Source organism: Castor canadensis, chromosome 5, assembly GCF_047511655.1.
Source record: "Castor canadensis chromosome 5, mCasCan1.hap1v2, whole genome shotgun sequence".
In the NCBI taxonomy this organism is placed as follows: domain Eukaryota; kingdom Metazoa; phylum Chordata; class Mammalia; order Rodentia; family Castoridae; genus Castor; species Castor canadensis.
Genome location: NC_133390.1, coordinates 180640266 through 180666005, shown reverse-complemented (window position 1 = coordinate 180666005; position 25740 = coordinate 180640266). Strand labels below are relative to the sequence as shown.

The 25740-nt window shown below is 48.4% G+C and overlaps 1 protein-coding gene across 5 annotated transcripts in view; it reads right to left on the bottom strand.

The window, feature by feature from the left end:
- The window catches only part of Osbpl2 (oxysterol binding protein like 2), a 38265-nt gene that overhangs the window by 7351 nt on the left and 5174 nt on the right, over positions 1–25740 (bottom strand). For 3 of the 5 annotated variants that reach the window (XM_074075079.1, XM_020167794.2, XM_074075078.1), the window contains 9 exons: positions 17296–17450; positions 15561–15702; positions 12864–12939; positions 9481–9615; positions 8791–8888; positions 5275–5457; positions 3650–3757; positions 2938–3027; positions 1471–1594 (listed from right to left, as the gene is read on the bottom strand). In XM_074075079.1, the coding sequence (XP_073931180.1) occupies positions 1471–1594; positions 2938–3027; positions 3650–3757; positions 5275–5457; positions 8791–8888; positions 9481–9615; positions 12864–12939; positions 15561–15702; positions 17296–17332 (993 nt within the window). In that variant the 5' untranslated portion in view covers positions 17333–17450. Of the gene's footprint in view, positions 1–1470; positions 1595–2937; positions 3028–3649; positions 3758–5274; positions 5458–8790; positions 8889–9480; positions 9616–12863; positions 12940–15560; positions 15703–17295; positions 17451–25740 lie in introns of those variants that run through there. The other 2 variants (XM_074075081.1, XM_074075082.1) reach the window with 2 other exon arrangements.

Here is a 25740-nt window from a genome sequence, read left to right as displayed (position 1 = left end):
GTCTGTCCTTCAGTCTGTGGGGTTCCACAGGTTCCACTCTCTGCAGGACTGGGCTGCGTCGCCCCAGGCTTCTCCCCCTCCACGTACGCTGTAGCACACATGAGGACCTCTCCTCCCAGAGAACCACATAGCCACGCAGAGGACACCTGCCTGCCAGCTGCTGGACTCCCAGAAAGCATGAGACCAAGGGCCTGCCCTCATTCAGAAGCAGATCCCGTGGGTGGACTCACTTCCTGCACCCACCTATGACTGCTGCCTTGTCTTTATAGAGTCAGGGGCTGGACAAAGAAGAGTGCCTTGCAGATGCTCCTGTGCAGGGAGACTGCTCCCACGTGGCGTGGAGTCCTGCCATTAGAGGGCTGCATCGATGAGGATGCTAGGAGTGAGTACTCCATGAAACTCATTGCTAGGCTACCCAGCAATCAGCAAACGCTGCAGAGGCCACTCAGTGAGTGTGACATCCTAAATCTGCACAGTCCTCAAATGGAATTTTCCTTTTGTTTTTAAAAAAGAGAATTATTAGAAAAAATGTCTAACAGCACACATGAACTATCATAATTTAAGAAACAGCCTCCTGAAGGAGGCTGAACATTTTTATTAAATAAATACTGAACATTTCAGGTTTGGTACATTCTGATTTATTATCTAGAAAGTATGACCTCTTTTGAATTATCACTTTTAGTTTTAAGCTCAAGAATAAACTAGTCTTAAGATCATCAGGGGCTGGTGGAGTGGCTCAAGTGGTAGAGTGTCTGGCTAGCAAGCACGAGGCCCTGAGTTCAAACCCCAGCGCCACCAAAAAAAAACCAGAGAAAGGTTCAGGCCTGGTGCCGGTGGCTCACGCCTATAATCCTAGCTACCCAGGAGACATAGATCAGGAGAATCACAGTTCAAAGCCAGCCTGGGCAAATAGCTCATGAGACTCTATCTCAAAAAACTCATCACAAAACAAAAGGGTTGGTGGAGTGGCTCAAGGTGTAGGCCCTGAGTGTTCCAAAGCTCTGGGGGAAATTCTGCCTAATACTTCTTGGCATTTGAACATATTACCTAGTACGCAGAAAAAAAACAGACAAGCAATTCACTCGCATTTTTATATAGGTTAAGTCAACGTAGGTGAAGAACTAAAGATTTATTAAGAAGGACCCAGAGCCTAGAGCTTCCAGAAAAATGGGCTTACATGATCTTCCTTCAGATGCTTCCAGCCATGGGAGGAAACCCCGAGCCCACAGTTTATGAGAGCAGCAGCAACACAATCCCAGCACAGCAAAATCCCACCAACACCAGAACCCAAACAGAGAAGCAACTTCATCTGGACAGAGTGCACACACACAGAGTATCCTGCAGGGGCCACGAAGCACCACATTCCCTCATGGGTGAGCGGAAATTTAGGCTGAACCCAGAGCTCTCAGGAAGCAGTGGGCCCTCGCCTACCCCAGGTTCCAGCAGGGTTTGCTGTGAGTAGGCACTCACCAGCCTGGGCTTCCTCGGGTGGTCACCTCTCCTCTCGTGCTTTTTGAAGGATTCATATGAACCAGGATCTATGCCCCACAAGCATTCTGTCCACTTGCCATAGATCATAAAGAGCTTCTTCTTGCTGCGGTAAAGGGAGTTCAAAGTCCACTTAAGAGCAATTATAAAACATTCACGAAAGCACAGCACCTAAACTTTGACCTGAAGTGCTCTCCCCTCTGAGTGGCTCCTAAACCTTGGGACATCACTGGATGTGAATACAATTTAGAAGCCCACTCACCCACCTGAAAGCACCCACTCCTGACCCTGATACACCAAAGCAGAAAAGAAAGATGAAGGTCCAAATGCCTAAAAAGGGGAACCCCAAGGCTGCAGAAGACAAGAGAGTAAAAGAATGCACATGTATTGTATGTTTTTCTAAATTTAAAGCTTTATGTGCCCTCTCTTCTTCTTCTTCTTTTCTTTTTTTGAGGTACTGGGGATCAAATGTTAGGCAAGTGCTGTACCATTGAGCTACACCCCAATAATTCAGGATGGAAAAGCTGTAGGTCAAACCACAGTTTCCAAACACTCAGGCTCCATGAACAGCAGCCTCCACTCTGAGGCCTGTTTCTGCCCACAGGCAGGAGGCTGTCCATGGTGCTGGGTACCACCATTCTCATCAATGAGGCTGGTGTCCTTTAAAGTCCACATACGGTCCTGATGCCCTTCATCAGGGAAATGGTCAGTCCTAATTCTGACAGCACATTCTTGGCTATTTCAGCAGATGAGTTTTGTACCCTAGATAAGGTAGACAGCAAAAACACCATGATTTAAGTTGAAAGCTAGATGCCAGGAGCTGGAGGCATCTCTTGGTATTATATGGCTCAGTCCCATACTGAAGAAAACTGAGACATTTGAGACCTAAAACAAAGTAATTAACTGGGACGGACCTAAAAATCATGCTGAAATGCCACTGACCACTTCTCTGCTCACAAAAACTTGTAAAACTGGCTTCCAGACTAGAGTAAAGCAGCCGCACAGAAGTGATGCCCACAACACACTGATGTGCTTTGCTGATGCCAGACAATGGATGCCAGCAGGGAGAAGGAGACACCTGGCCAAGTGTTAAAAAACCTCAGTTCTGTTTACTGCAGCTTCAGAGCCAGGCATGGTGGTGCATACCCATAATCCCTGCACTCAGGAGGCTGAGGCAGAAGGATCACAAGTTTGAGGCCAACTGGGCTACATAGCATGACCCTGTCTCCAAAACAAAAACTGCAGTATTATCTCTGGGTGAAAAGATCTAATTTCTCAGGCTGACTTGATCTTTTCCCAATGGGAGAACTGAACTCTGTCCCTAAGGCTACACAAGATTTGTCCTTTACTTCCTTTTTCTCACAAAAGAATTATAACTCTCCACCATCAACAGACCTCACAACTGTGTCAGGGGCAGCACACCCACTGAGCACAGGGGTGTGCACCTACTTTTTGTCTTGAATATACCCTTCCACCCTGTGAAGTTCCTTCCCAAACAGTCCACACGGTTTGAAGTTAAGTACACACTTGTCTCCAGTTCTGTGGAAAAAAACAAACACAGGCACGTGTTCAGGTGAAACATCCAGAGAAGGCTGGTCTGCAGAGTAGATAAAAAAAACTAGGTGCAGAGGCCATGGAGTGTCGGCCAGCATCACAAAGGGCCTTTCTGGAGGATTGGGGTAGTGGTTTGCACAATTTAGGTAACTTACTAAAATATCACTTAAAGCCCATTTAAAATGGGTGAATTATGATTTATAAATTCTATCTCATGAACACAGTTAAGAAAAATCAAAGGTAATGAGTCATGAGCTTCCAAGGATAAGATATTCCAATCTAGATACTGGATAATTTTTGGGATGGTTCGTACGTTTTCCCCCAGTAAGCTACACTGAAGAATTGTAGTTTAAATTTTCAAAGAAATTAAACAATTGTAACAAAAACCCAAACAATATGGGGCACTTCTGATGACCTCAATACCAGCCAGAACCACACCCAACCAGCCACCACATGTGAGGCCACTGCAGGAGCCACTCCAGCTGAGTGACAGGATGGAAGGGACAAAGGGTGCAGAGAGCAACAGTTCCCTTCAGGCAGAGTCAGGCCCCCACTGAACCTCAGATGCCACTTGGCTTCTCCTGCTATGCACAGCCAGGCCTGTCACCTGTGGTTCAGGATCTCCACAGTCCCATACTGCTCGATCCACAGCTGCCCAAGGATGACATTGTGCACACAGCAGGTGGGATTGGTCCAGGTGTAGGCTTCATTGTGTCTGTGAAGACAACAGAAACAAGCAAGTCAGGGCAGTGGAGTGCAGACCCCGTGTGATTCAGAATGCCACGACAGAACATTGCATTGTACCCGCTGGGGAGCCAGCTGGGAGCAGAAACTGCTTTGAAGTCCCTCTGGGGCAGGCTGTTTAGTTAGCATGTGTTTGAAATTTACTTCTTTTTTCTTTTGTAGAATCAACAAAGCTTTCTACTTAAATGTCAAGACAAGTTAATAAGCAGTAAAAGAAGACTGAGTCAAACAGAAATGATTTTCCTGTGAAGTTGTCAAAAGAAAAGGCACTTCAGCAGGTAGAGTGGCTCAAGTGCCTAGCAAGCACAAGGCCCTGAGTTCAAACCCCAGAATTGATGAAATAAAAAATAAAGAAAAGAAAGAAAAGGTACTTAAGCAACACACTGCAATGATACCCCACTAGGTGGGGAGTGGCACACGGTGTGAAGGCACATGGGGAGAGGGCTTCAGTTGTCAACAACACTCCATACTCCACCCCTTCTTTCACTCCTTATCCTCCAAAATGGCCCTGCCTCAAGGGAAAAACCCACAGCATGAGATGCAGCAGCTCTCCAGGCCTGTGCCCCAAGGGAGGCTACGTCAAAGACAAGGACTAGGAAAAAAAGGAGCACAGAGCAGGGATATTTCAAGAGCTACGTTTGGAATCTTTTCAATTTCCTAGGCAGAACCCAAACATGGTAATCAAAAAAGTATGCAACTTTTCAATTCTGCACACCTTGCCCCCAAAGCAAAAACCACTATGAGTCAGGTCTGGCAGTCAGGCATTTACTGCAGAGGCTGCCCTCACAGGCCTGGTAGACACCATGTTCCTGGGGGACAGTGGGGGACAAAGCACTGTCTGGCAAGCAGCCAGGAGGGGCCAACATGGAACAAAACACTACATTGGAGCCAGGTGTGGTGGTACATGCCTGTAATTCCAGTGACTTGCAAGGCGAAGGCAGGAGCTTCAGGTTCAAGGCCAGTGTGACCATCAGCAAGCAGGAGTGTGTAACTGTGGGGGTCCCTTCTGTGGCTCCTGACTCAGTTGCTCTCTCTCTATGGGTCCTCCCTGAAGGAGGCTAGTGCCATGCTCTGAGCAGCCTTGGGGGGGTCTGTGGACAGGAACGAAGTCCCTGGAGGACTGGAATAGGTGCTAGGCTAGTCCAGTTCGGGCACAGCCTGGAGGTGCTCCTACCTCAGGGGGCAGTGGGGTGAGGAGCCGGGCTGTTTCGGCGGGTTTGGGACTGCTATGCAGTCAGGAATGAAAGAACTGAGTGACCAAAGCACTCTGGTATGAAGAAAGGAATGTGGAATCCACTAGCCTCACAAGGAGAGGAATTTCCCCATGCCTCATGACCTGACCAGAAAGCCTAGCTGAAGAAGTGCTGCTGGAGGAAGGCTACCTGCCCCATGGAAGAAAGTCAGGTCTTCCCAAAAGAAAGTGTTAGTGCAGCAGCAAACAGCTTCCCCATCAGAGGAGAGCTGGGCCCCTGTGCTCTCGCCACTCACTTGAGGAGCTCCAGCGTGATGGTCCCCCGGGGCTCTGCCTCCACGCTCTTGCCCCAGAACTTCAGCTTCGGGTAGATGGAGCCGTGGAACATGAAGTCCTGGCTGAGACCCTCTGAGTAAAATGCACTAATGGGAGGGTGGTGACTGACCTGCTCGGATATAAATCTGAATCCCAAGTCTTCCCTAGGTTCGAAAATGAGAAGAGAAAGGAAAAGACAAAGAGCCACGTAAATGGCAGCAAAACCAAAGGGAAGCCAGTTCTCCTGACGGGCTGACGGTGTCCCACAGCCCCACGCCCCAGTGGTGTCTTGCCCTCCCCTCTCCCAGAAGCCCGCAACACTCGTCTCCCTGACGGAACATTCGGCCTAGCTCTGACAGCAACCAGCTAGCCTCACACAGTCACTCAGAGCACAGCTGCCCCACCCCAGAGAAAGCACTAGCAGGAGCGGCCCACCTTGCCCGCTGTTCTCCCACAGCCACCAAGGCTCACAGACTTCGCCAGGCCAGTGCCTCAAATGCAGGCTGAGCCTGATCCCAAGCTCAGTCCTCCAGGGATTCCCACTGTCAGTAGCCCAGGGCTTTGGCTCTTAGGCCTCTGGAGGGGCTCCCGTCTGCCTCCAAGAGACTCCCGAGACTTCCGTGATGGAATGTCTCAGACCCTAAAATGTTCCTGGCCAGGAAATAGGATTTTTAGAAGACTCTCCTATTCAATAAAAATGTCAGTTTTTAATTGTTCCGGAACTGTGAATACACCTACAGTTGTAGTCATTAAAAATTATAAAAGCTAAACCATATAATTACTAACATAGCTGGAATCAGAATTCCCAATCATTACAGAGGAAGGAAAGCTGAAAAATTAGATTTTAAAAGGTTGCCTGCCAGGGTATGTAATCTACAAAATGAATACTCATCTAAGAAAAGAAGGTGTATTTTTAGCTGCTCTAGAGGGATGTGAAGGGTTGAAAGACGCTGTACATGGCTCGGTGTGTGTGGCTGCTCTGCAGCCAGGACCACTCAGTGTCAAGGACACCCAGCATGGCAGTGGCCTCCAAGCAGGCCTGAAGAAGAACACACAACATGCAGAGTGTGTGGGAGTCTTCCTTAGTTTTAGAAACTTCACTTCAGCCCCAAATTGAGTCCCGGAGAAAGGCTGAGGATTCCATGTGTCACACTGTGTTCCACGTCATAGGTGGTCCCCACTCTCTGTGCCCATATGGCTTCTTGTCCATCACCCATAAAGTTTTCCCTGTTCAGCCTTAGCTTTTTCAAGATATTTGAATAATTTTCTCAGCTAGACAAGGTTGGCACCTGGAATGCTGGCACTCAGCATGCACCTGAGGGCTCATAGGGGCCAGTGATGGGCAGTGTCCACAAAAGGAAAAATACTCTACGTGGATTCAAACAAAAAGATACACCTGAGGGTTACACTCAGGGCCCACCTCTCTCAGTTTGCAGCTTTTCTCAGCTGCAGAAGTCCTTCCTGCTGGGGCACATCACAGCCAAAGCGGTATGCTGGGCTTGCCACCACATCACATTCTCTCAACCACCCTGGCTTTCTCAAAGGCAATGGGACTTGGAGAGCAGGAGATGGCCACTCAGTGCCAGCCAGCCTCGGATCACACTACAGTCCAGATGGCTCCCACTGGCAGAGCTAGGGAAGGCCCGCAGCTGAACCTCAGGGAGCAGGAGCAGAGGAAAACACAAAGCTAGTATTCAGGTACTTTCCCAAGTAGTCGTGGTTTCTTGCAGTGACAACTGATAACTCCTCCCCACAAAGTCTGAACACCAGTGCTAATGCATAAATGCACAGCGAAACCCTTCTCACACCAGAAGGGGGCCCACTTGTGCAGACCAATGCTTGGATCCCACAATCTCTACCACCAACAAGCCTGATCATCAACCATGAGAACACCTGATGTTTAGAGTCTCTAAACCTAAGATGCTATCACTGCTCAAGGTACCAATATTTTATGACAGAAAAAAACGCTGCAAATTTATAAACTGTGACACAGAAACACTACAACAGGGAAAAGAGGTTTTAGAATCAATGAAAAACTTCAGTTCAGAAAAAGTTCGTAACATCAAGGCAAATAATTACAGCACAATGTTAAATGTCACCAGCTGACATCATCACACACAAACAGAAATCTACTGGACGTCAGTAGCATTTGTTTTCACAGGACTAGGACTGATTTATGTTTTCTGCTTTTTCTAAGTTTCACATGTTCTTTAATGAATATTCTTACAGCCAAAAACCAAACATTTAGTTTTAATAAAATAACCCAAAAGATTATCAACTGACTCAGACTCCAAATAACAGATGAATTGTTTTGGCAGAACTCCCCATTTTATAGAAAAGGTAGTAAAGCAGGAGGGCAGTAAACCCTCCCTTAGGCTTATACCTGGCTCAGGACAGGGACACCTGAAGCTCAGTATCTTGTGCCAGACATTCTGATGCTACACAGTGAGAACTGCTCATCTGAGACTCCCAGTAACCTCCGTTCCTGCCAAGGTGGTTCCACTTGCTCAGCTGTACCTCGGTCAGGGATGAGAAGTATCCCCTGACTTCTGCCCTCCTGATGAGGGTGAGGGGTATGCCAACTTCTTCAGCATCCCATACACACACATACCCCACCATGTAGGCCACACACCTAGCAGGGAATGACAGGATCCTGGGTGGGTGAGCATGAACAGGCTCACCAGGGGGGCTGCACATACTCAGTGTCTCATCAACAGTCCCAGAGTCTCAGTCAGGCCGACCTGAGATTACTCAGCATTGTTGGAATAGGCCTTCCAACAATGACTTGTGGTGACTTGGGGTGGGGGGGGTGCATCTCAAGGACAGTTTCTGCACAGCTACAACAGCCTGAGTCAACAAGGCTCATGGAGAGAACTCCCCCAGTCCGGCATTGCAGAGGCCAGGCATGTGACCTGGGGCCTGCTTCATACCTGGGTTGGTGTGCTATACCTGAGAACACGGTGGGAAGGGTTCCACACCACCCGACTCCAGGAGGCTGGTGATGATGCTCAGAACAAACTAGGACAGAGGAACTTCAGATTTTTAAAGACCAGGTGTGGTCTGGCAACTCCACTGGCCAGGGCCATCCAACCATTCTGAGAACCCGCAGGACAGGTAAATGGTGGCCATGATTCTTCCTCTCTTTGGATTCTCTCTCCTAACAACACTTACCAAAATGCTGTGGTAAAATGGCTCATCAGTACTGGCTCCATCCCCCATGTTTCCTCCCAAAATGCACATACACTCTATGCAGCATGCCTTTCATTACTGAGCTCACCGAACTGAACATCTGTTTTCAACCTTGCCTTACACCCTGGGTTTGTCCCATCATTAACACTACATTTTGTGCCATGAAACACCTTGTCTATAGCATCCCCAATACTTCAGTAACTCCTAATTCCAAGTGTCTACCCTCAGAGCTGAGATGCTGATGTTGACAGAATCAAGCTTTGTCACCTGAGGACCATCTGCACAACATTCACCATGGCTCCTCTTACCTGATCAACTCATATGTCTCTCCCAAGAGTGGGTTGAATGGTTTGCCAGTCCTCTCCCACTGGGAAGCCACTGCCGAGACCGCAAAAGCAGCTACAGACTGCAAACAATGGAGAGTGAGTAAAGGAGCACCCATAGCGAGGTATCCCAGGATCTCAGGCTGTGCCACTGCTTACTCCACTCATTTCTAGTTTCCACTAACACATTTCAAGGTTACAAGACTTTTGCAGAAATGTCACTTGTCACCACTTATTCCAAGCCCAAAAAGAAGGAACATGTTGTTCTCCACCCCATGGGCCTCCTGCAGATGCTGCAGCAGTATCAGCCTGTCTGTCTTGAACATGATCCACTCACAAAGATGCACACACACACATGTACACATGCACATACACACAGGCAAATGTACACACACCCATGCCGACACAGTTGCACATGCACACATGAGGCAGTGGTGCTGAAAGACCCGAGAGGAGCCAGCTCCACGAGGCTGAGACTCCTGGAAGGGGTAGCAGCAAGGAGCTCTCCAGCTGGTCAGACACCTGTGGAGCTCACACTTCTGGACAAACACCATGGGTTCTCCTCACAAGTGCCCCACTAGCAGGATGCTTGGGTCCCAACAACTACGGGATCAAGAATCAAATGGAGTCAGGTGGCTTAAAAGTGATCTGGCTGCAAGCACACGCACTGCCCACCTGCATCCTCTCCAGGGGCTGAAGCTGACGAGAGGCTCTGTGGATGAGGCGCACATGCTCCATGTACTCTGTGATCCGCTGCAGGAAACTCAAGGGCTCGTTGAAGGCGATAGGCATGGTTATCTTGGACAGCTCCTGGAGAGGAGAGGCCCAGGGAGACGCCACAGGGATACCCCGAATGCCCAGGGAGATGCCTGGTCAACACACCACTGGGGATGCCCCAAATGCCAGTCCCTCACCCCTCCTGCTTGGAGGATCACTTCACACAGCTACAGACTCCTATGTGGACGGGTTACCACCCACGGGTTTCAATTTCCCTCTGACCCCACACGAAGCTTGTTGTCAAGCCCAGAGGTCTTCCCACACGTTGGCCCTGAATCCTCTCCACTTTCCAGGTCCAGGTCCCACTCCCAGCAGACATCACACACACTGACAGCAGAAGATCCCAATGGCCACCTCTGTCATTCCTCCCCCATCCCACTTCCAGGTGAGTGGTGCCAGCCCCAGCTTCCTATTTAACTAAAACTGGCCCTAGCTTCTGCAACTTTCCAGGATGACACAGAAATGCCCCAGGTGGCAGGCAAGATCCTCCACAATGTGGCCTGTGGCTTTGCCCAAAGGCCTCTCAGGAGTTTTCAAAGGTGTCTCAGGTACCTGCTACCAGGCACTGTGGGGAAGAAGCAAGGCTGTGACTCCTGTTTCCAAGGAACTAATGGTTCCAGGAGAGAGGCCAGAGGATGCTCAGGGAACAAGTGCCAACATGGACCCCTCCTGAGCTGAGCTTCTAGGAAGGGGATTCCAATAGAGAAGGCAGAAGAGCTTCCAGGAGGAATTGCAGCTGAGCACAGCAGGACAGGATTTTAGGAAGAGGACCAGGGTCTGAGGTGGCTGAAGCAGAGACTAAGGGTGGAGAAGGCACCAGGCTGAGGCTGCTCAGAGGCTATAGGGATAAGGATGGCTTTGGATTCTGACACCAACTCACATGGAGTTACGGAGCCTCTTGGGTTCCTTGTCTGTGTGGGGCCGAGATGACCCTCCTGAAAACCTAGGAAAGCTGTGTGCGGGTGCAGTGAGACTAAAACAGGCCCTGCTGGCTGAGTCCTGAGACTGGAATTTCAGGGCAGGAGCATGCTGGAGTCAGGGACAGTGAGCTGCTCATTCAAAATGCATGTGGAGCTGAGGATCACTCGAGAACACCTGGAGACATGGGACTATTGGGTTCAGCAGGGTTGGAACTGGAGTCACAAAACTGAGGTGGCTTTTGGCACATGGATGTACCCAAAACCACACAACAGAACTGCCTGTCCAGGAAGGCAGGGAGGACATGTCAGGAATAAGTGGAAAAGACTTAAAGAAAGAGACTGAGAACAGGCAGAGACGTAACCTGGAAAAGACATTTCCAATTTGTGTCCCAGCCAAGGCTTCATGTCTCTTCTACGCCAAACATGCTTGGAAAATCAGAAGAGTTGAAGCCACAGGTAATAGCACAGGGAGTAAAAAATGTCAAAAATGAACAGGAAGAAACACAGATGGTCCAGGAGGGAGAGAGGGTGGCCTTGCTCAGGCTGGAAGAGGAGGGCCAGAAGTATATGCAGCTGGCGCTGCTCACCTGCGCTAAACTCTCAGCATGGGATTCTGCAGGCCAGTTCCCCACTCACTGTGGAGGTGCAGACTGCAGCGACCCCACAGAGGGGATCTGGCTGCATATAGAAAAATTCCATGTTTATCTTTTGATCCAGCAATCCCATTTTTGGGCACCTATCCCAAAGCCTCAGAGACAAGCATTCAGGGTAAGTCACTGAGGCCTGCTTGGATCAGTTGAAGACCAGAAATGCTGTAAATCTCCAACAACAGGGCACCATTCCACTAAACTACAGGGCAAACATGTGGGGGCATGAAGCAATTAAAAAGACCACTAAGGACTTGTAGGCAAGCGAGAGCAAAGGTGGAGAAAGCCTGATGCTGGTCTGAAGAGATGGGGAGAGCTACACATAACTCGATATAGCACGAGGATGTTGACAGTTACTTGTGGGCAGGGAGACAGTGCAGGAGGAACAGGGACAGGAACTGAGCTTCTGGAACACAATGCCAAGCTCTGGATGTAGTGTGAGTGTGCCCAAAGGCGTGTCGTTAATTCCCACTGTGAGGTATTAAGAAGGTGGACACTTAATCCAGCTATGGTGTTTACTGTGGGTCCTTTGGGAGGTGAATGATTACAGAAGGTCATCTGGGTGGAGCCTTGTGATTGAATCTGCTAGGTTATTAAGAATAGGAAGACAAACACACATGCATGAGTGTGCATACACATTCTGTCTTACCACACCACCTGGGGACTCTATCAGCAAGAAGGCCATCATCAGAGACAGCCCCTCAGTGTGTACCTCCAAAACCATGAGCAAAAATAAGCTTCTTTCCCTTAACTCACCCAGTCTGTGGATTTTTGTTATTGACAACAGAAAACTAACACATATACCTCATTTAAAACAAATATTTGTCACATTTTGAAACAAAACTAAACTTAGAAGAGCGATCTCTAACCATCAAAAATGAAACAAAAGAGCCTGTGGGATCCTCTATGCAGTCACCCAGATAACTGAAGGAACTCTGCAGTGGGAACATGTGGTCCAGCACTTAAAAAGTTGGGGGGAAGAATGAAGTTTCCTCTAGGGAAAAAGAAGGGAAATGGACAAGAGCAAAAAAATAAGTGTCATTAGAAGAACTGGGGAGAGAGCCCAGCTTGGTGGCACAGGCCCACATTTGGGAGGTAAGGGCAGGAGGATCACAAGTTCAAGGCTAGTCTGGGCCTTGAAAAAAAAAATTAAAAAAAAGATTGTGAGCACAGAAGGATAGCACCCCAGTACTTGGTGAGGTTCTTCTGGATCATGTGCCTTGAGTTTCTAGTCACCAAGTGCTGGTTCATGAATGAGTATGCCAGAGACCCCACAAGAAAACTGGATTCCACCAGACAGGCAGGAAAAGAGCAGAACAGACATTACAGCCGCTGGACACTCTCGTTTTCTTGTCACAAAATCTGAGCATCTGACAAAAGATCTGCTGGCATGTGGCCAGGAAGAATCCCCCAGAAGCCCCAGCGGGTCCCCCACAGAAGGTCTGCAGGCAGTGGCAGGAAGCACGTTTTAAAGCAGCAGGAAGAAGACCATGTGTGATGTCCACGCCACCTGCAGGACCATCATTTTGCTGTCATAAATAACTTAGCTTTCCCTACCTTCCCCTTATGTATTTGTTCCTCTCCTGCTCTGTTATCTTAATTTAATGCTGTTTCTGGATATGTAGAGCACATTTTCTTAAACTACCAGCAGTGCAATAAACTCATAGGAATTCATATTTAAGCTTCATGCTTCTAATGAGCCGTCTGAACTCACCAGGCCAATGCACTTTTTCAGTATACTCCACACACTGAAATCACTTCTCGTGAACATGGGGGCAGGCAGTGCCGTCCTGTGAGGAGCACGAGAGTAGCACACATTCATTATCCAGCAGGGCAGGGGTCCACTTCCCACAATGATTACTCAATGCTACCCTCAGCTTTGAGACCTAAACTTTAGCCTTTTTTGAATTTTGGCATCCCTGGGAGAGAAGCTAGGCCAAGGCTGAGACCCCACAGGAAGGTTTCTGCACCATCGCTTTGGAGACCTCCTGGGAATGGTTATGGCAACCCTGAAGTCTTGACCCCTGGCCATGCTTTAGCCACGCTGCTATTTCCTTTCCTGAGCTGGAGGCAGGGCATTAACCAGAGGGGCCCTGTCTGCCACACTCCACTGCCTGCTCCAGGGGTTCATGCCTGATCCCAAGTGATAGCAACCTAGAGCAGCTGCAGGAAAACAGACAGAGATTAAGACCACCAAGAGTGAACAGACTAAGAAAACCTGTTCTGCGAGAGCTGAGTGCCTAAGCACCTGCTTTGAAAGCACAGAACTCTGAGTTCAAACTCCAGTCCCACCAAAAAAAAGAAAACCTATTCTGAGACTGGACGTACAGCCCTCTAAACACGGGTCTGTTTCCTGAGGTGCATTCCTTCTGGAGCAATCCTCCATTCGTGGCAAAGGCCCAGCAGTCACTTTAACCCTAACCCCTGTCCTGGCTGGACTGGGGCAGTCACTCCCCCTGGGAATGTTACACTGAGCCCTGTCTCAATATGGGGACCTGAAGGGAGATCTGACTGGATTTGGGGGAGGTATGTTATCTACAGGGCACATACTGCTGGCAGGGCACCACAGAATGGGGGCACAGAAGGCTCCATGGAAACTTCTGGATTCCCACTACTATTCTCAGCCCTGCAAAGGCCATCCCAGTGTTTTTCTGTGGCTTGCCCCAATGCAGAAGCTGCTGTAAAGTGAGCCAGGAGGGAAACTGACACTGGAACAATGAGAGCAGGACCTTGTCTGGTGCAGACCCTGGGAATGGAGCAAGGACATTGTGTGGAGGTACCCTGCTTATTCCAGGGCAAGAGGGAGAAGGCACAGCAGCTGTGAGACAAAATGGAAAAGAAACCTATCATCTATCAAGTACCATGTGCCAGGTTGCTAGAAAGAGGCACTAAGCTCCATTGCACCATCTTTCACGTGCATTCTGTGAACTTCCACCAGCAGCCACATGGCAAACTGTGGTGTGCTATGAGAAGGTGAATGTGGCTTTGCAGAAGGTCAGCGGGTCCCCCAAGGACAGAGCCCTTGAGTGAAGATGGTAAGGAGCAGGGTCTCAGGCCAAGACAGCAGTGTGGACAAGAACTTCAGGGCAGCCAAAGGCCCCCAAAGACCCCTCTAGCTGGGAGCCAGAACCAAGCCCCAGGAAAAGAGATGGGGGAGTGTCAGCCCTTATAGTTCAATGTCCAAAGGGACACTTCAGAGAGCAAAGGAGTTACTATTTAGAGCTACTCAGGACCAGGGGTGTGAGGCCAGCTGCATGGCCCTGCCACCTAAGCTTCAGGCTGAAGATGGAGGTGGCATTATCAGTTCTGATTTTGAGAAGTGCCACTGCACCTGGCAGGAAGAAATGGAGGAGGAGGGGCTGCATGTAGCAAAGATGCAACAGCATGAGATCCAGGACAAATTTAAAGAGGTGTCAGAGCAGGGTGACAGGGAGAGAGACAGTGTCCTTGGGCTGACCACTGGCAGCTGGTCCTGAGGTGTGGTGCACTGGGGAAGGGAGGTGGCAGAGGTGCAGAGAGAACCACGCTGCCCGGACATACAAGAGGTGCTCCTGCACCAGCTGAGCATGTGAACTAGCAACAAAGGGAGAGTGAACACCCTAAAATTGAGAGAACCCATCTCACAGGTGAGCTGGCCCACACTCAGAGGTCAGTGATGAGGCTGGAGGGCCTCCTGGAACCAAACACACCTCAGCACTGCTCCCATCCAACAGCTGGTCCTGCCCACTGCCTGCTTCTGACAAAGACTGAACTGTCCCATGATAGTCACTCTTATCTGTATCTACTGCATGAAAATGAACACTGGAAGGGGAAATGGATGTAACACTGCTATAGCAAGCTAATCAAACCCTTCCTGTCCCTACTGGGCCAGCAGCCAGAGCACCTTAACAGGACACAGAAGGGACAAGAGGATTGATCTGGTGCCTGTCCCTACTGGGCCAGCAGCCAGAGCACCTTAACAGGACACAGAAGGGACAAGAGGATTGATCTGGTGCCTGTCCCTACTGGGCCAGCAGCCAGAGCACCTTAACAGGACACAGAAGGGACAAGAGGATTGATCTGGTGCCTGTGGAGGAACAGATGGATGTGGATCTATAGGAAACAGGCAAGGATCTGGGTCACCAACAACAACATGTGCTGTCCATAGGACCCTGAGCCACCCTGGGGCAGGATGGAGAGGGTCCTCATTTCAGAGAGGGAAGGGATCACTGGTCAAAAACTGCCATCCACTGGCCTCTGAACCCCACAAAGAAGGCATGGAGTCTCTAAGGACACTTTCTGGCTGTGCTGGATGCTGTGCAGAGGAGCTAGCTCCGTAATCCAGGCACCTAATGCTACCCTCCAGCATCTTTGGGGGTGATTATGAGTGTGCTTTGGAAAGTCCTGAGACAATGCCTGTGAGACAACATACCTGTGTTTTTGAATTCCATTCTCTTGTGGGGATCTCTCCCCACTTTTCCCACTCCTAGTACTTTTGCTGGTGTCCAAATCAATCATTCCAGTTATCTTATTTGCCTCAGAAAATTCTCCTGAAGAGTTATCAAATTCAAAGCCTGCATGAAACAAGAAAACAGTTTTCACTGAACTGGGAAGATGTAAAACCCTCCGCCGTGACACTGATCATGTAAGCAGAATACCTAAAGCTCTATAGAACTTGGGTGTTTGTTTTGGTTTTTTGTAGACCAAGTTGATCTCAAACTTACTGTATAGCCCAGGCTGGCCTCAATCTCTTGATCCTCCTGATCTCTGCCCCTGAGTAGCTTGGATTACAGACATGAGCCACCGGCACCTGGCTCCTTTTAAATAATTTTTAAGTGACACTTGGAAGATAATTACCTCTGCTTCTCAAGCAATAAAGGTCATGGTTCACTCTAATGTCAAGACCTGTGGCGCACCACTGCCATGCGGGAGTGCTATCTCCACACCTACTGTGGCCTACTAGGATGGTGGAACTTGCCCAAACTTCAATAAGGATGAAGTGATCTCTGGGAAAATCAAAATGGATTTATTCAAAAAATCCAGAGGCATTAGGAGGAGTATCAGTTATGCAAATCTCCAAGCAAGAGGGAACTTTTGGGCGAGGAGGCACTCCAAGACCAGCCTCTCTGTGACAGGCATGGCCTCCCAGGCAGGGCCAGGAGTACAGTGGGCACATCTACCTGGCAGCCCTCCTCTGAGGGAAGGCCTGTTGAGGAGCATGCAAGTTTCACAGCAAGCAGGACGCCCATGAGCACACATACATGAGCAGAATCTGAGAAGCTGGAAGATGGTAAGGAGTTCAGCATCTCCTCTTGGGATTCTGGATAGAGCAAGTCAATAATGACATGTTCCAATAGCGAGCAACATACAGAGCACAGGCAGTGAACACCTGATACGGGGAGTGCTCTAGCAGGCCAGGAGGAAGAGAAGTCCCTTCTGCCAAAGGCATCTGCATGGGGGTGGGGAGCAGCTACCACCATCAGGAAAGATCCTGCGAAGAGGCCCACATTCATATTCACACCTGTTATTTGTGCTCTTACAGCTAAGGACAGGGAAATGGACCAGATAAGTCCCCAAAGTCCCTTTCCATCGATGACTGTTCTTCATAGAAAAGATGTATTGACATTCTGAAAGTTGGCCTTGAGGGACAGGAGGGGGACTGAGCAGCAGAGGGCATGCACTGCAGTGGCCTCTTCAGCCAGGCACAAGGTCACGCCCTGTGACTTAGAATGGCTGCTCAAAAGTGAAGGATAACTGAACTTTGAGATGGCAAGAGCTGCTGTGAAAGCAAGACAGCTATTTTTCAGGGTACTTGACCTGTGCAAAACAAGTTATAGTTACAACACTATGTTTTCTTTAATCTAAGTATACGTAACATAAGAATACTGACCTTCTCACTTGTGATCCAAATAAAACCATCCCAGGGAGGCTCTTCCAAAGACTTCAGACCCCACTGCCCTTCCACACTACCTCCCAAGATCCAAAGTCAGGGTTCCCCTCACTTGAGGTAGGACATCACCTTCTTCCTAAAAAGTCAGTGTCAGGCCTCATGTAACAGCCCTCTAGTCTTGCTTTGCTGAGTCAAGTGACAGCCCAAATGCCCAGCCATGCTCTGGACCCCATGACTCTCACAGTACTGCCTCCGGTCACTTTCTCTCTCAGCTCACCTGTGACGGCATCAAAGAACTCCTCCTCCCCATTCATCCTTCAATGGCCAAGCTGTGTCACTGCCCCAGTGTGGTCCTCCTACTGGATCATCGTACCTGACCTCTATCAGTAGTAGAAGCAACTCTACACTAAACGTCCACCAGACATTGAAGACCTGTGGAAAAACATTTTCGTTGAGAATTAGCTTCCAGAAAGTACATAGTTTAGAAACACTTTTTAAATGCCAATTCTTGAAATTGATCAACTATATCCAAGCAAAGGAAAGAAATGAATTATCTCATAACAAATAAGTGAGTTCAATCAGTATAAATGAGAGGAAGCACTCCTAATGTGAAGGTCAGGCAGTAACAGATAAGTAAGAGCCTATTTAAAGAATTATATTTAAAAATCATTTTCTGCAATTGTGTAAGAAAATGTATAACATGAACTTGGGAAAAGACACACGGACAGTTAGAAAGTAGATTAGTTTCAGTGCGGCATTCACATCAGGGCCTTCAACACACTCCAGGAAGCATTTCTGAACACCGAGAAGCTAGAGCAAAGTGGTAATAAGTAAGTGGAAAATAATGTCAAAATATTTGTTTCACACCTACCTGAGACCAGTTTTTCTTTTTAGTAGTGAGGATGGAATCCAGGGCCTCATGCTTGCTAGGCAAGTGGTCTACTGAGCTACATCCCCAGCCCAAAACCAATTTTCAATTCCAGAGAATTAAGACTGCTATACAAATTAACCTCTATCAAGGTAAACTGAAGTAAGCTTAAATTTTCTCAAAATCATTTTAGCTCAGTATTTTAGAACTCATGCACATTAACTTCTCTTGTCAAGAACAGTATTTTAGCTGAGCACTGTGGCTCACACCTATAGTCCTAGGACATTGGGAGGATGGGGGTTCAAGGTCAGTCCAGGCAAAAAGTTCAAGAGACTCCATTTCAACCAATAAAAAAGGCTGAGCATGGTGGGGCAAGCCTGTCATTCAGTTACCCAGGAAGCATACAAAGGGGGATCATGGTCCAGGCCAGCCTGAGCATAAACACAAGACCTTATTTGAAAAATAACTAAAATGGGCTGAAGGTGTGGCTCAAGTGGTAGAGTGTCTGCCTAGCAAGCCTGAGGCCCTGAGTTCAAGCTCCAGTACTGCAAAGAAAAGGAAAGGAGGGAGGGAAAAAGAGAGAAAGAGAGAAAAAGAGAATAAAGGAAGGAGGAAGGAAAGGAAAGGAAAGGAAGAAAAGGAAGGAAGGAAGGAAGGAAAAGGAAAGGAAAGAAGAAAGGAAGGGAAAGGAAAGGAAGGACGGAAAGAAGGAAGGAAGGAAAAAGGGCTGGGAACATCACTGACATGGTAGAGCACCTGCCTAGCAAATGTAAGGCCCTGAGTTCAAACCCCAATACCACCAGAAAACAAGCAAACAAGAAGAAATGACAGGTATTAAAGCAAAAACTCAACCTTAACCCAAAAGGTTTCATATTTTCTAAGCAGACTGCTACACCTAATTGTGTTAGGACTATAAACTGAGCCCAGAGCTTGCTGCACAGTTCTGACTATGAAGTGTGAGGGATGAGGGCAGTCCTGAGTTAGGCACCTTCTGTCCTTGCAGTGGCCACAAAGTGCTCAGGGACACCCCCACAAGGCTAATCTCTGGGGCTCTGTTCACAGAGCAAAGATAAATTAGTAGAAGCACACTTGTAAATTTCTAGCTATCAGCAAACAGGCATTAAGCGCCTCCATTCCTCTTTCCCCTCGAAAGACTCTGTATTTCCCTTTTCTTTGCCAGGAGCTGGGCACCCATGACAGCACTGTGAGAGCAACATTCACTGGTGTGTGGCCTATTGTCCTTTGCAAAGTCAGGGACGTGCTGCTTGCTTCTCATTCCTAACACTGCAGAGCTGGTCCACAACAACCTGCATCTTGCTCTTGTCCCTTCAGCAGCTGCTGGAAGAACTGGTTTCCCTGGAGGAAAACTGGCTAAAACCAGGCAGGACTCCTCCACCTTGCTCCCTAGGAAGCAAGGACTCTGCTCAGTAAAAGGAGTTGCCTGAGTGTCTGCCACTGAGAGACCCACATTGAAATCTGACTGCTACTGCAGTGTCGGGAGATGGGGCCTTTGAGAGGAAACTGGGCTCCTTCCACATGAATGGAATAACACCATTATTGAAGGAGCAGATCCTGACAAAAAGGCCCATTCAGACTCCATCTTTGCGCTCACATGCCCTGTCCTTCTCCCTCTCCCTCTCCCCTTGCCCTCCTACCAAGGGATGATGTAGTAAGAAAGGTGCCAGATTGTTGCTACCTTTTATTGTACTTCTGAGACTCCAAAACTGTAAGCCAATAAATTTCTGCTCACTATAGATTGCCCATTCTGTGGTATTGCTATAACAATGCAAAACAGACTAAGCCAAGAAGTCAAGTCAAAATCTCCTACTGCAAAGATAAGACAACCTGGCCCCAACAAGCTGCAAGCAAATGAACCCATCAAATGTGCTGACGTTCGAGCTCCCAAAGACACTAACAAAGGTGACTGTTTGCCAGTGCATGACACCTATAAGTCAATACAGTATTTAGAAAATGGGACGCATTGAGCCTTTATCCTGGCTTTCCTTACACTATCTGTCCAATGTATCACTAAGTAATAGATGAGGGGACTTAAATTTTTAGAACTATGTCAGCAAGGTGATAGAGAAGGAACAAGTACCCAAACAAGCCATTGTAAAATATTGCACATTCATGTACCCAGGCACAACCCTAACAGCTGCTGCCATCACCAGACTCAAGGTAGCATCTGATGCTGGGTGTGCTGGCATATGCCTATAATTCCAGCACTCAGAGGCTGAGGCAAGAGGATCAAGAGTTTGATGCCAGCTTGGGCTACACAGCAAGACTCCGTCAAAAAAAAAAAAGGTGAAATTGCTTCTCAGTCCTTGGACAAAAATCAGAGGCATCTGTGCCTTCTGGGGAAGACGGCTCTGCCTATCAAAGCCCTTTGGCAGAGAAAATCAAGCCAAATCCAGTCCTGGATTTACCTACTGACTTAAGAAAGCTCAGAGAGCAATCATGCTACACACTCTGTGGAAGCACAAGCAGCGGTGCCCAGCCTCTCCCGCAAGTCAGTCACAAGGGAAGGAGAGCGAGGGGCGGAAGGAAAATGCCCTGTCCTGACTGAGCAGGGCTTCTCTGCAGCTATGTGCCATGCACATGCACGCTAAAGCACGCTGACCCACACCAGGGTACAGTGAGGATGCCTTTTTGTCTTCATCTTACACTTTAGATAAGTACAATTCATTACATGTCAATTATACTTTAGAGAACTAACTTAAAGGGCTGGGGGGTGCAGCTCAGTGCCACAGCACTTGCCTAGCATGTTTGAAGCCCTGGATTCTAACTCCAGCATGGAAAGAAAAAAAAAAAGTTACCTTAAAAAAAAGACACCAACTAGCTGGGTACCAGTGGTCCATGCCTGTAATCCTAGCTACTGTGGAGGTTGAGATCGGGAAGATGAAGGCTCAAGGCCAGCCTGGGCAAACAGTCCAAAAGATCCCATTTCCAAACTGACCAGAGCAAAATGAACTGGAGGTGTGGTTCGAGTGGTAGAGCACCTGCTTTGCAAGTGTAAAGCTCTGAGTTCAAACTCTACTCCCACTAAAAAATAAATAAATAAATAAAATATAAAGGACACCAACTAAGGATGGCAGTTCAAGGTCAGCCTTGGGCCCCCCCCAAAAGTTTGAGAGACCCCATCTCAACCAAGGCTGCACACAGCGATGGGTGTCTGTCATCCCAGCTACACAGGGAAGCACAAATGAGAGGACTGACGTCCAGGCCAATAAAGTGAGACCTTATCTCAAAAATAAGCAATGGGCTGGTGGAGTAGCTCAAAAATAGAGCACCTGTCTAGCAAGCACCAGGTCCTGAGTTTAACCCCTGGTACTATCAAAAAAAAAAAAAAAAAAAAAAAGACACCAATCAACATGATGCTTGAAGCAGGATCCCAACAAAGCTGCACCAGATGTGTATCTCCAGAGAGAGTTGTGACACAACTGGACCTCTGATGGAGTGCATGCTGGGGGATGTGGGGCTCACATTCACTTCTGACAGGTCGCAATAATATTTCTCAGGAGGCCTGGTCTGCTAGAGCCGCATGTGGACAGGTGTATGGATGACACAACAGCATGCCTGGGATTTTCCTAAAAATAACCTGGGGGGGGACTCAAGGCAGATGGCCCTGAGCTGGAACTGTGGGGGTCGACATGGGTACATGAGAGACCCTTGTACTATTCTGCCTGCTCTGCTAATTACTCTGCATTTATTGCCACTAAAAGCTCCCATAATAGCTGGGTGCCAGTGGCTCATGTCTGTAATCTTAGCTACTTGGGAGGCTGAGATTAGGAGGACTGAGGTAAGACCCTATCTCAAAAATACCCAATATAAAAAGGCTCAAGTGGTAGAGCACCTGTCTAGCAAGCATGAAGCCCTGAGTACAAATCCCAGTACCACAAAAAAAAAAAAACTTTTTTAAAAAAGCACATTAAAAGCTACTTTAGCTGGGCAAAGTGGCTCACACAGGTAATCCCAGATACTCAGGAGGTGAAGGCTAGGAAGATCACAGTCCGAGGCCAGCCCTGGCAAAAAAGTTTGTGAGACCCCATCCCAACCAATCAAAAATTGGGTATGGCGGTACACACCTGTCATCCCAGCTACTTGAGAAGCATAAATAGGAGGATCTCCGTCCAGGTCAGCCTGGGCATAAATGCAAGACCCTATCTCAAAAATAACTACAGCAAAAAGGACTGAAGCTGTGGCTCAAGTGGTAGAGCACCTGCCTAGCAAGTGCAAGGCCAAGATTCAAACTCCAGTACTGCCCAAAACAAAACAAAAGCCACTTTATACTTCTTTCTATGCTTTCTCACCTGTAACAAAAGTCCTAATGTTAAAGAAAATCAACCATAACTTATGGAAAGTCTTCAAAATGAGAGTGTGAGACACTAGGTAGACACACTGAAGACAGAAGCTTGCTGACTACTGGAACACTGTTGTCACCTGGGGCCTGTGCTCCTGACAGGTGGACCATAAGGTCCAACCATGACCAAGCTCCCACCTCAGGAGGCCTTTCCTGTAAGACTCCAAGTCTTCCCGGGCAGCCTCAGACTGGCTCAGGCCTGTGGGTGAGACAATAAACTCCAGCACTGCCCCAGGTCACCCTGGGGGAGATGCTGCAGTCGCAGGGACACATTCCATGTCTCCTTCCCCTCTCTGGGGACCACAGGATGTATAAACCACTCAACTGCTACAGACAGTCAAAGCAAATCCCCCAGAGTTTCACCTACTCTCAACAGACCAACAGCCACCAGGATGTAGGCCCCAGATGAAAAGTGGCAGTCCTGCCTGTAAAGCCGACCAAGACAGTATTCTCAAGAAACCCTCTCTTGCAGGGTGCCGGTCGCTCACCCCTGTAATCCTAGTTTCTTGGGAGGCTGAGATTGAAGCCAACCTGGGCAAATAGTTTGTGAGACCCCCATCGCCAAAATAACCAGAGTAAAATGGACTGCAGGTGTGTCTCAAGCGGTAGAGTGTCTGCTTTGCAAGCACAAAGCCTGAGTTCAAAACTCCACCCCCACAAAAAAAGAAAGAAAAAAAGAAAACCTCTCTCAGCAGCCCCTAAGCACTGACCATCCAGAGTACTACGGACATGGAGACCTGTCCCACCAATGCACCTCAAGGTCAAGGAGCACTGCACTGGCCAGTCCTGCATTCTTCCACATATCTGTCTACCCCAGACATTGTGGGGAGGGGGCGCCAGTCCAGCGTCCAGCACATGCATGGTCCTCAGCTGCCCAGAAGCCCATAGATCAGCATCATCTTCCACCCTAGAGCCCCTAGTCCAGTAGAGTCTCCCTGTGTTTCTCAGTTTGTACTCACTCAATCTTTTTTCTTTTCTTCCTTTTATTTTTTTTGTCAGTGCTGGGGTTTGAACACAGGGCCTCACACTTGCTAGGCAGGTGCTCTACCACTTGACATGTACCTAGTCCTTTTTGCTTTAGTTATTTTATAAATAGGGTCCTGTGGTTTTTCCAGGACTGGCCTACACTATGACCCTCCTGTTTATGCTTCCTGTATAGCTGGGATGACAGGTGCACACCACCATGACCAGTTTTTTATTGGTTGAGATGAAGTCTCCTGAACATTTTGCCCACGATCTCAAACCACAATCCTTCAGATCTCTACCTCCCAAGCAGCTGGGATGACAAGTATGAGCCATCGTGTCTGGCTACTGCACTGCTTTCTCACAGACAGGCCAAATGCTTCTGTTCTCCATTTCCTCAGTTTTCGCATCAGCCTGGCCTTTTTCAGGTTCAGTGGTTTTCTCAGTCTGGAGCTGTATGTAGTTCACCATCAAATCAGTGCCTAGTTTTTGTTTTTGTTTTTTTGTTTTGGTTTTTTTTTTTTTTTTTTTGCAGTACCGGGGCTTGAACTCAGAGCCTACACCTTGAGCCACTCCACCAGTCCTTTTTATGTTAGGTATTTTTGAGATAGGGTCTTGCAAACTATTTGCCTGTGCTGGCTTCAAACTGTGATCCTCCTGATCTCTGCCTCCTGAATAGCTAGGATTACAGGCGTGAGCAGTGCCCAGTTCTACTGCACTTAAAATTGTCCAACTGCAGCAAAGACTTCAGTTCTTCATCCTAACATACCAGTGAGAATGCACAGTGGCCAAGCCATAAACTAACATTAAGTCTACACCAGTTCATCAGCCACCACAGAACAACTCAACTTTGATTTTGTTAGGAGTTCATGCAAGAAAGGCAAGGGAACCAACAGCATTAATTACCTGCTGTTTACTATTGTCCAAACCTGCAGAGTGCCCTTCAGAGACAGGCAAAGTGGAAGCCTGAGCAGCAGACATGGGCAGGAAGGGAGGGGCTGCGCCCTCCTGAAGGAGGAGCCTGAGCCCACTTGCATGGTAGATTTCTTCAAGTATTACCCTCCTAGGACTGAACAGTAAGTACCAAAAATATACCACATGCTTTAAGAACATTATCTTATAATCCAGTACAATTTATTTTCAAATACACACAAGGTGAATGTAGCTCTTTTGTACAAAAATGTTTGTTTTAATCAATATCATCACCCTGCAACACAGAAAAAGATGTTCAACTGCCACTGAAAAGAGTGGGAAAGTTCTGGGCGGGGTCTCCTCCCAGCTCCCAGGCAATGAGCAACAGCAGAAGCAAACAAACAGCTCAGCGCCTCTGCCTTGCTGCTTCGTGTGCACTGCTGCTGATGGAAACCAACAGCCCTGACAGGAGCAGAGGGGTAGCTTGCTGCTGTAGAACCAGAAGACACCGCCATAAGGGCTGGGGAGCTCTGCAGGTGGAAGGATGTCCTTGGGCTGCAGGCCTCGCCCTTTGGCCGGCTTCCTCTCCCAAGCCTCCACCCCAGGCCTTCCTCATTCATCAGCCTGCCCAACTTCAACCCTACTGGTTTCAGCCTACTGGCCCCTAACTGGTTTTACTGCGCTGAGCCGCTCATCATCCTAACATCGGACCTGCCCACATCACCCCCAACTGCACCTCCTGAGCACTTCAGAGGCTCGTGTTCTAACCAAGGTCAGGGAAAAGAGGAAACAAAAGGAAAAAAACTGCTAAATTCTGCCATGTTCCTTTATCCCAGAAACATGACTGATAGTAATCACTAAGTTATCAAAGTGTCCGAAATCCAAAAACAAGGTCTGCCTCCTTGCAGATAACCCACTGCCCAATCCCTTCTGATGACTGTGTTCACAGGTCTGGGGCTGCACCTGGAACCTGAACTTGTTACAAAGTTCCCCAGGGTTTCTGATGAGAAGCCAGGATCCCTCTCCTCTTGCCCTCACCTTCCTCACACCTCTCAGGGTTGGGGGCAACCATTAAATCTGGAGTCCTGGCTTTGCTACCTATCACCAGGAAAGGCCAGTGCCTGACTGCAACACACATGGAGCAAGGTATACTGCTCACATCTGATGCCTGCTATCACCACTAATGGTGTCCTCTCCAGGTGTCCTGGCCTGGTCACCGAAACACACACTACCCTGGTTTTCTGGCAGTAATGGATGTCACTTTCAGTCAAGTGCAATAACACAGGTGCCAGGTTACTGCTGGTCCTTGACCACCTCAGACTTTGACCAGCCCATCCTTCATTCAGGTTAACACAACTGCACACACCTGGCCACCACTGCCTTCCCATCTCACAACTGCCTCCATATGTTCTACAGCAGATCCAGCACAGCTCCCCATGCCTCACCCCCACAACCCCCCAAGCACCCCGTGCCACTCTGGAACAGGCACTCTCTGGCCATCTTTCCAGCCAGCAGTCCCTCTGGGAAAGGTGTGCATTCAGGACCTGGCTGTGCCCAGAGACCAACCAAGAGCCTCTGGGATCCTCCCCCTCTGACACACCTCAGCAGCAGGGACAGAA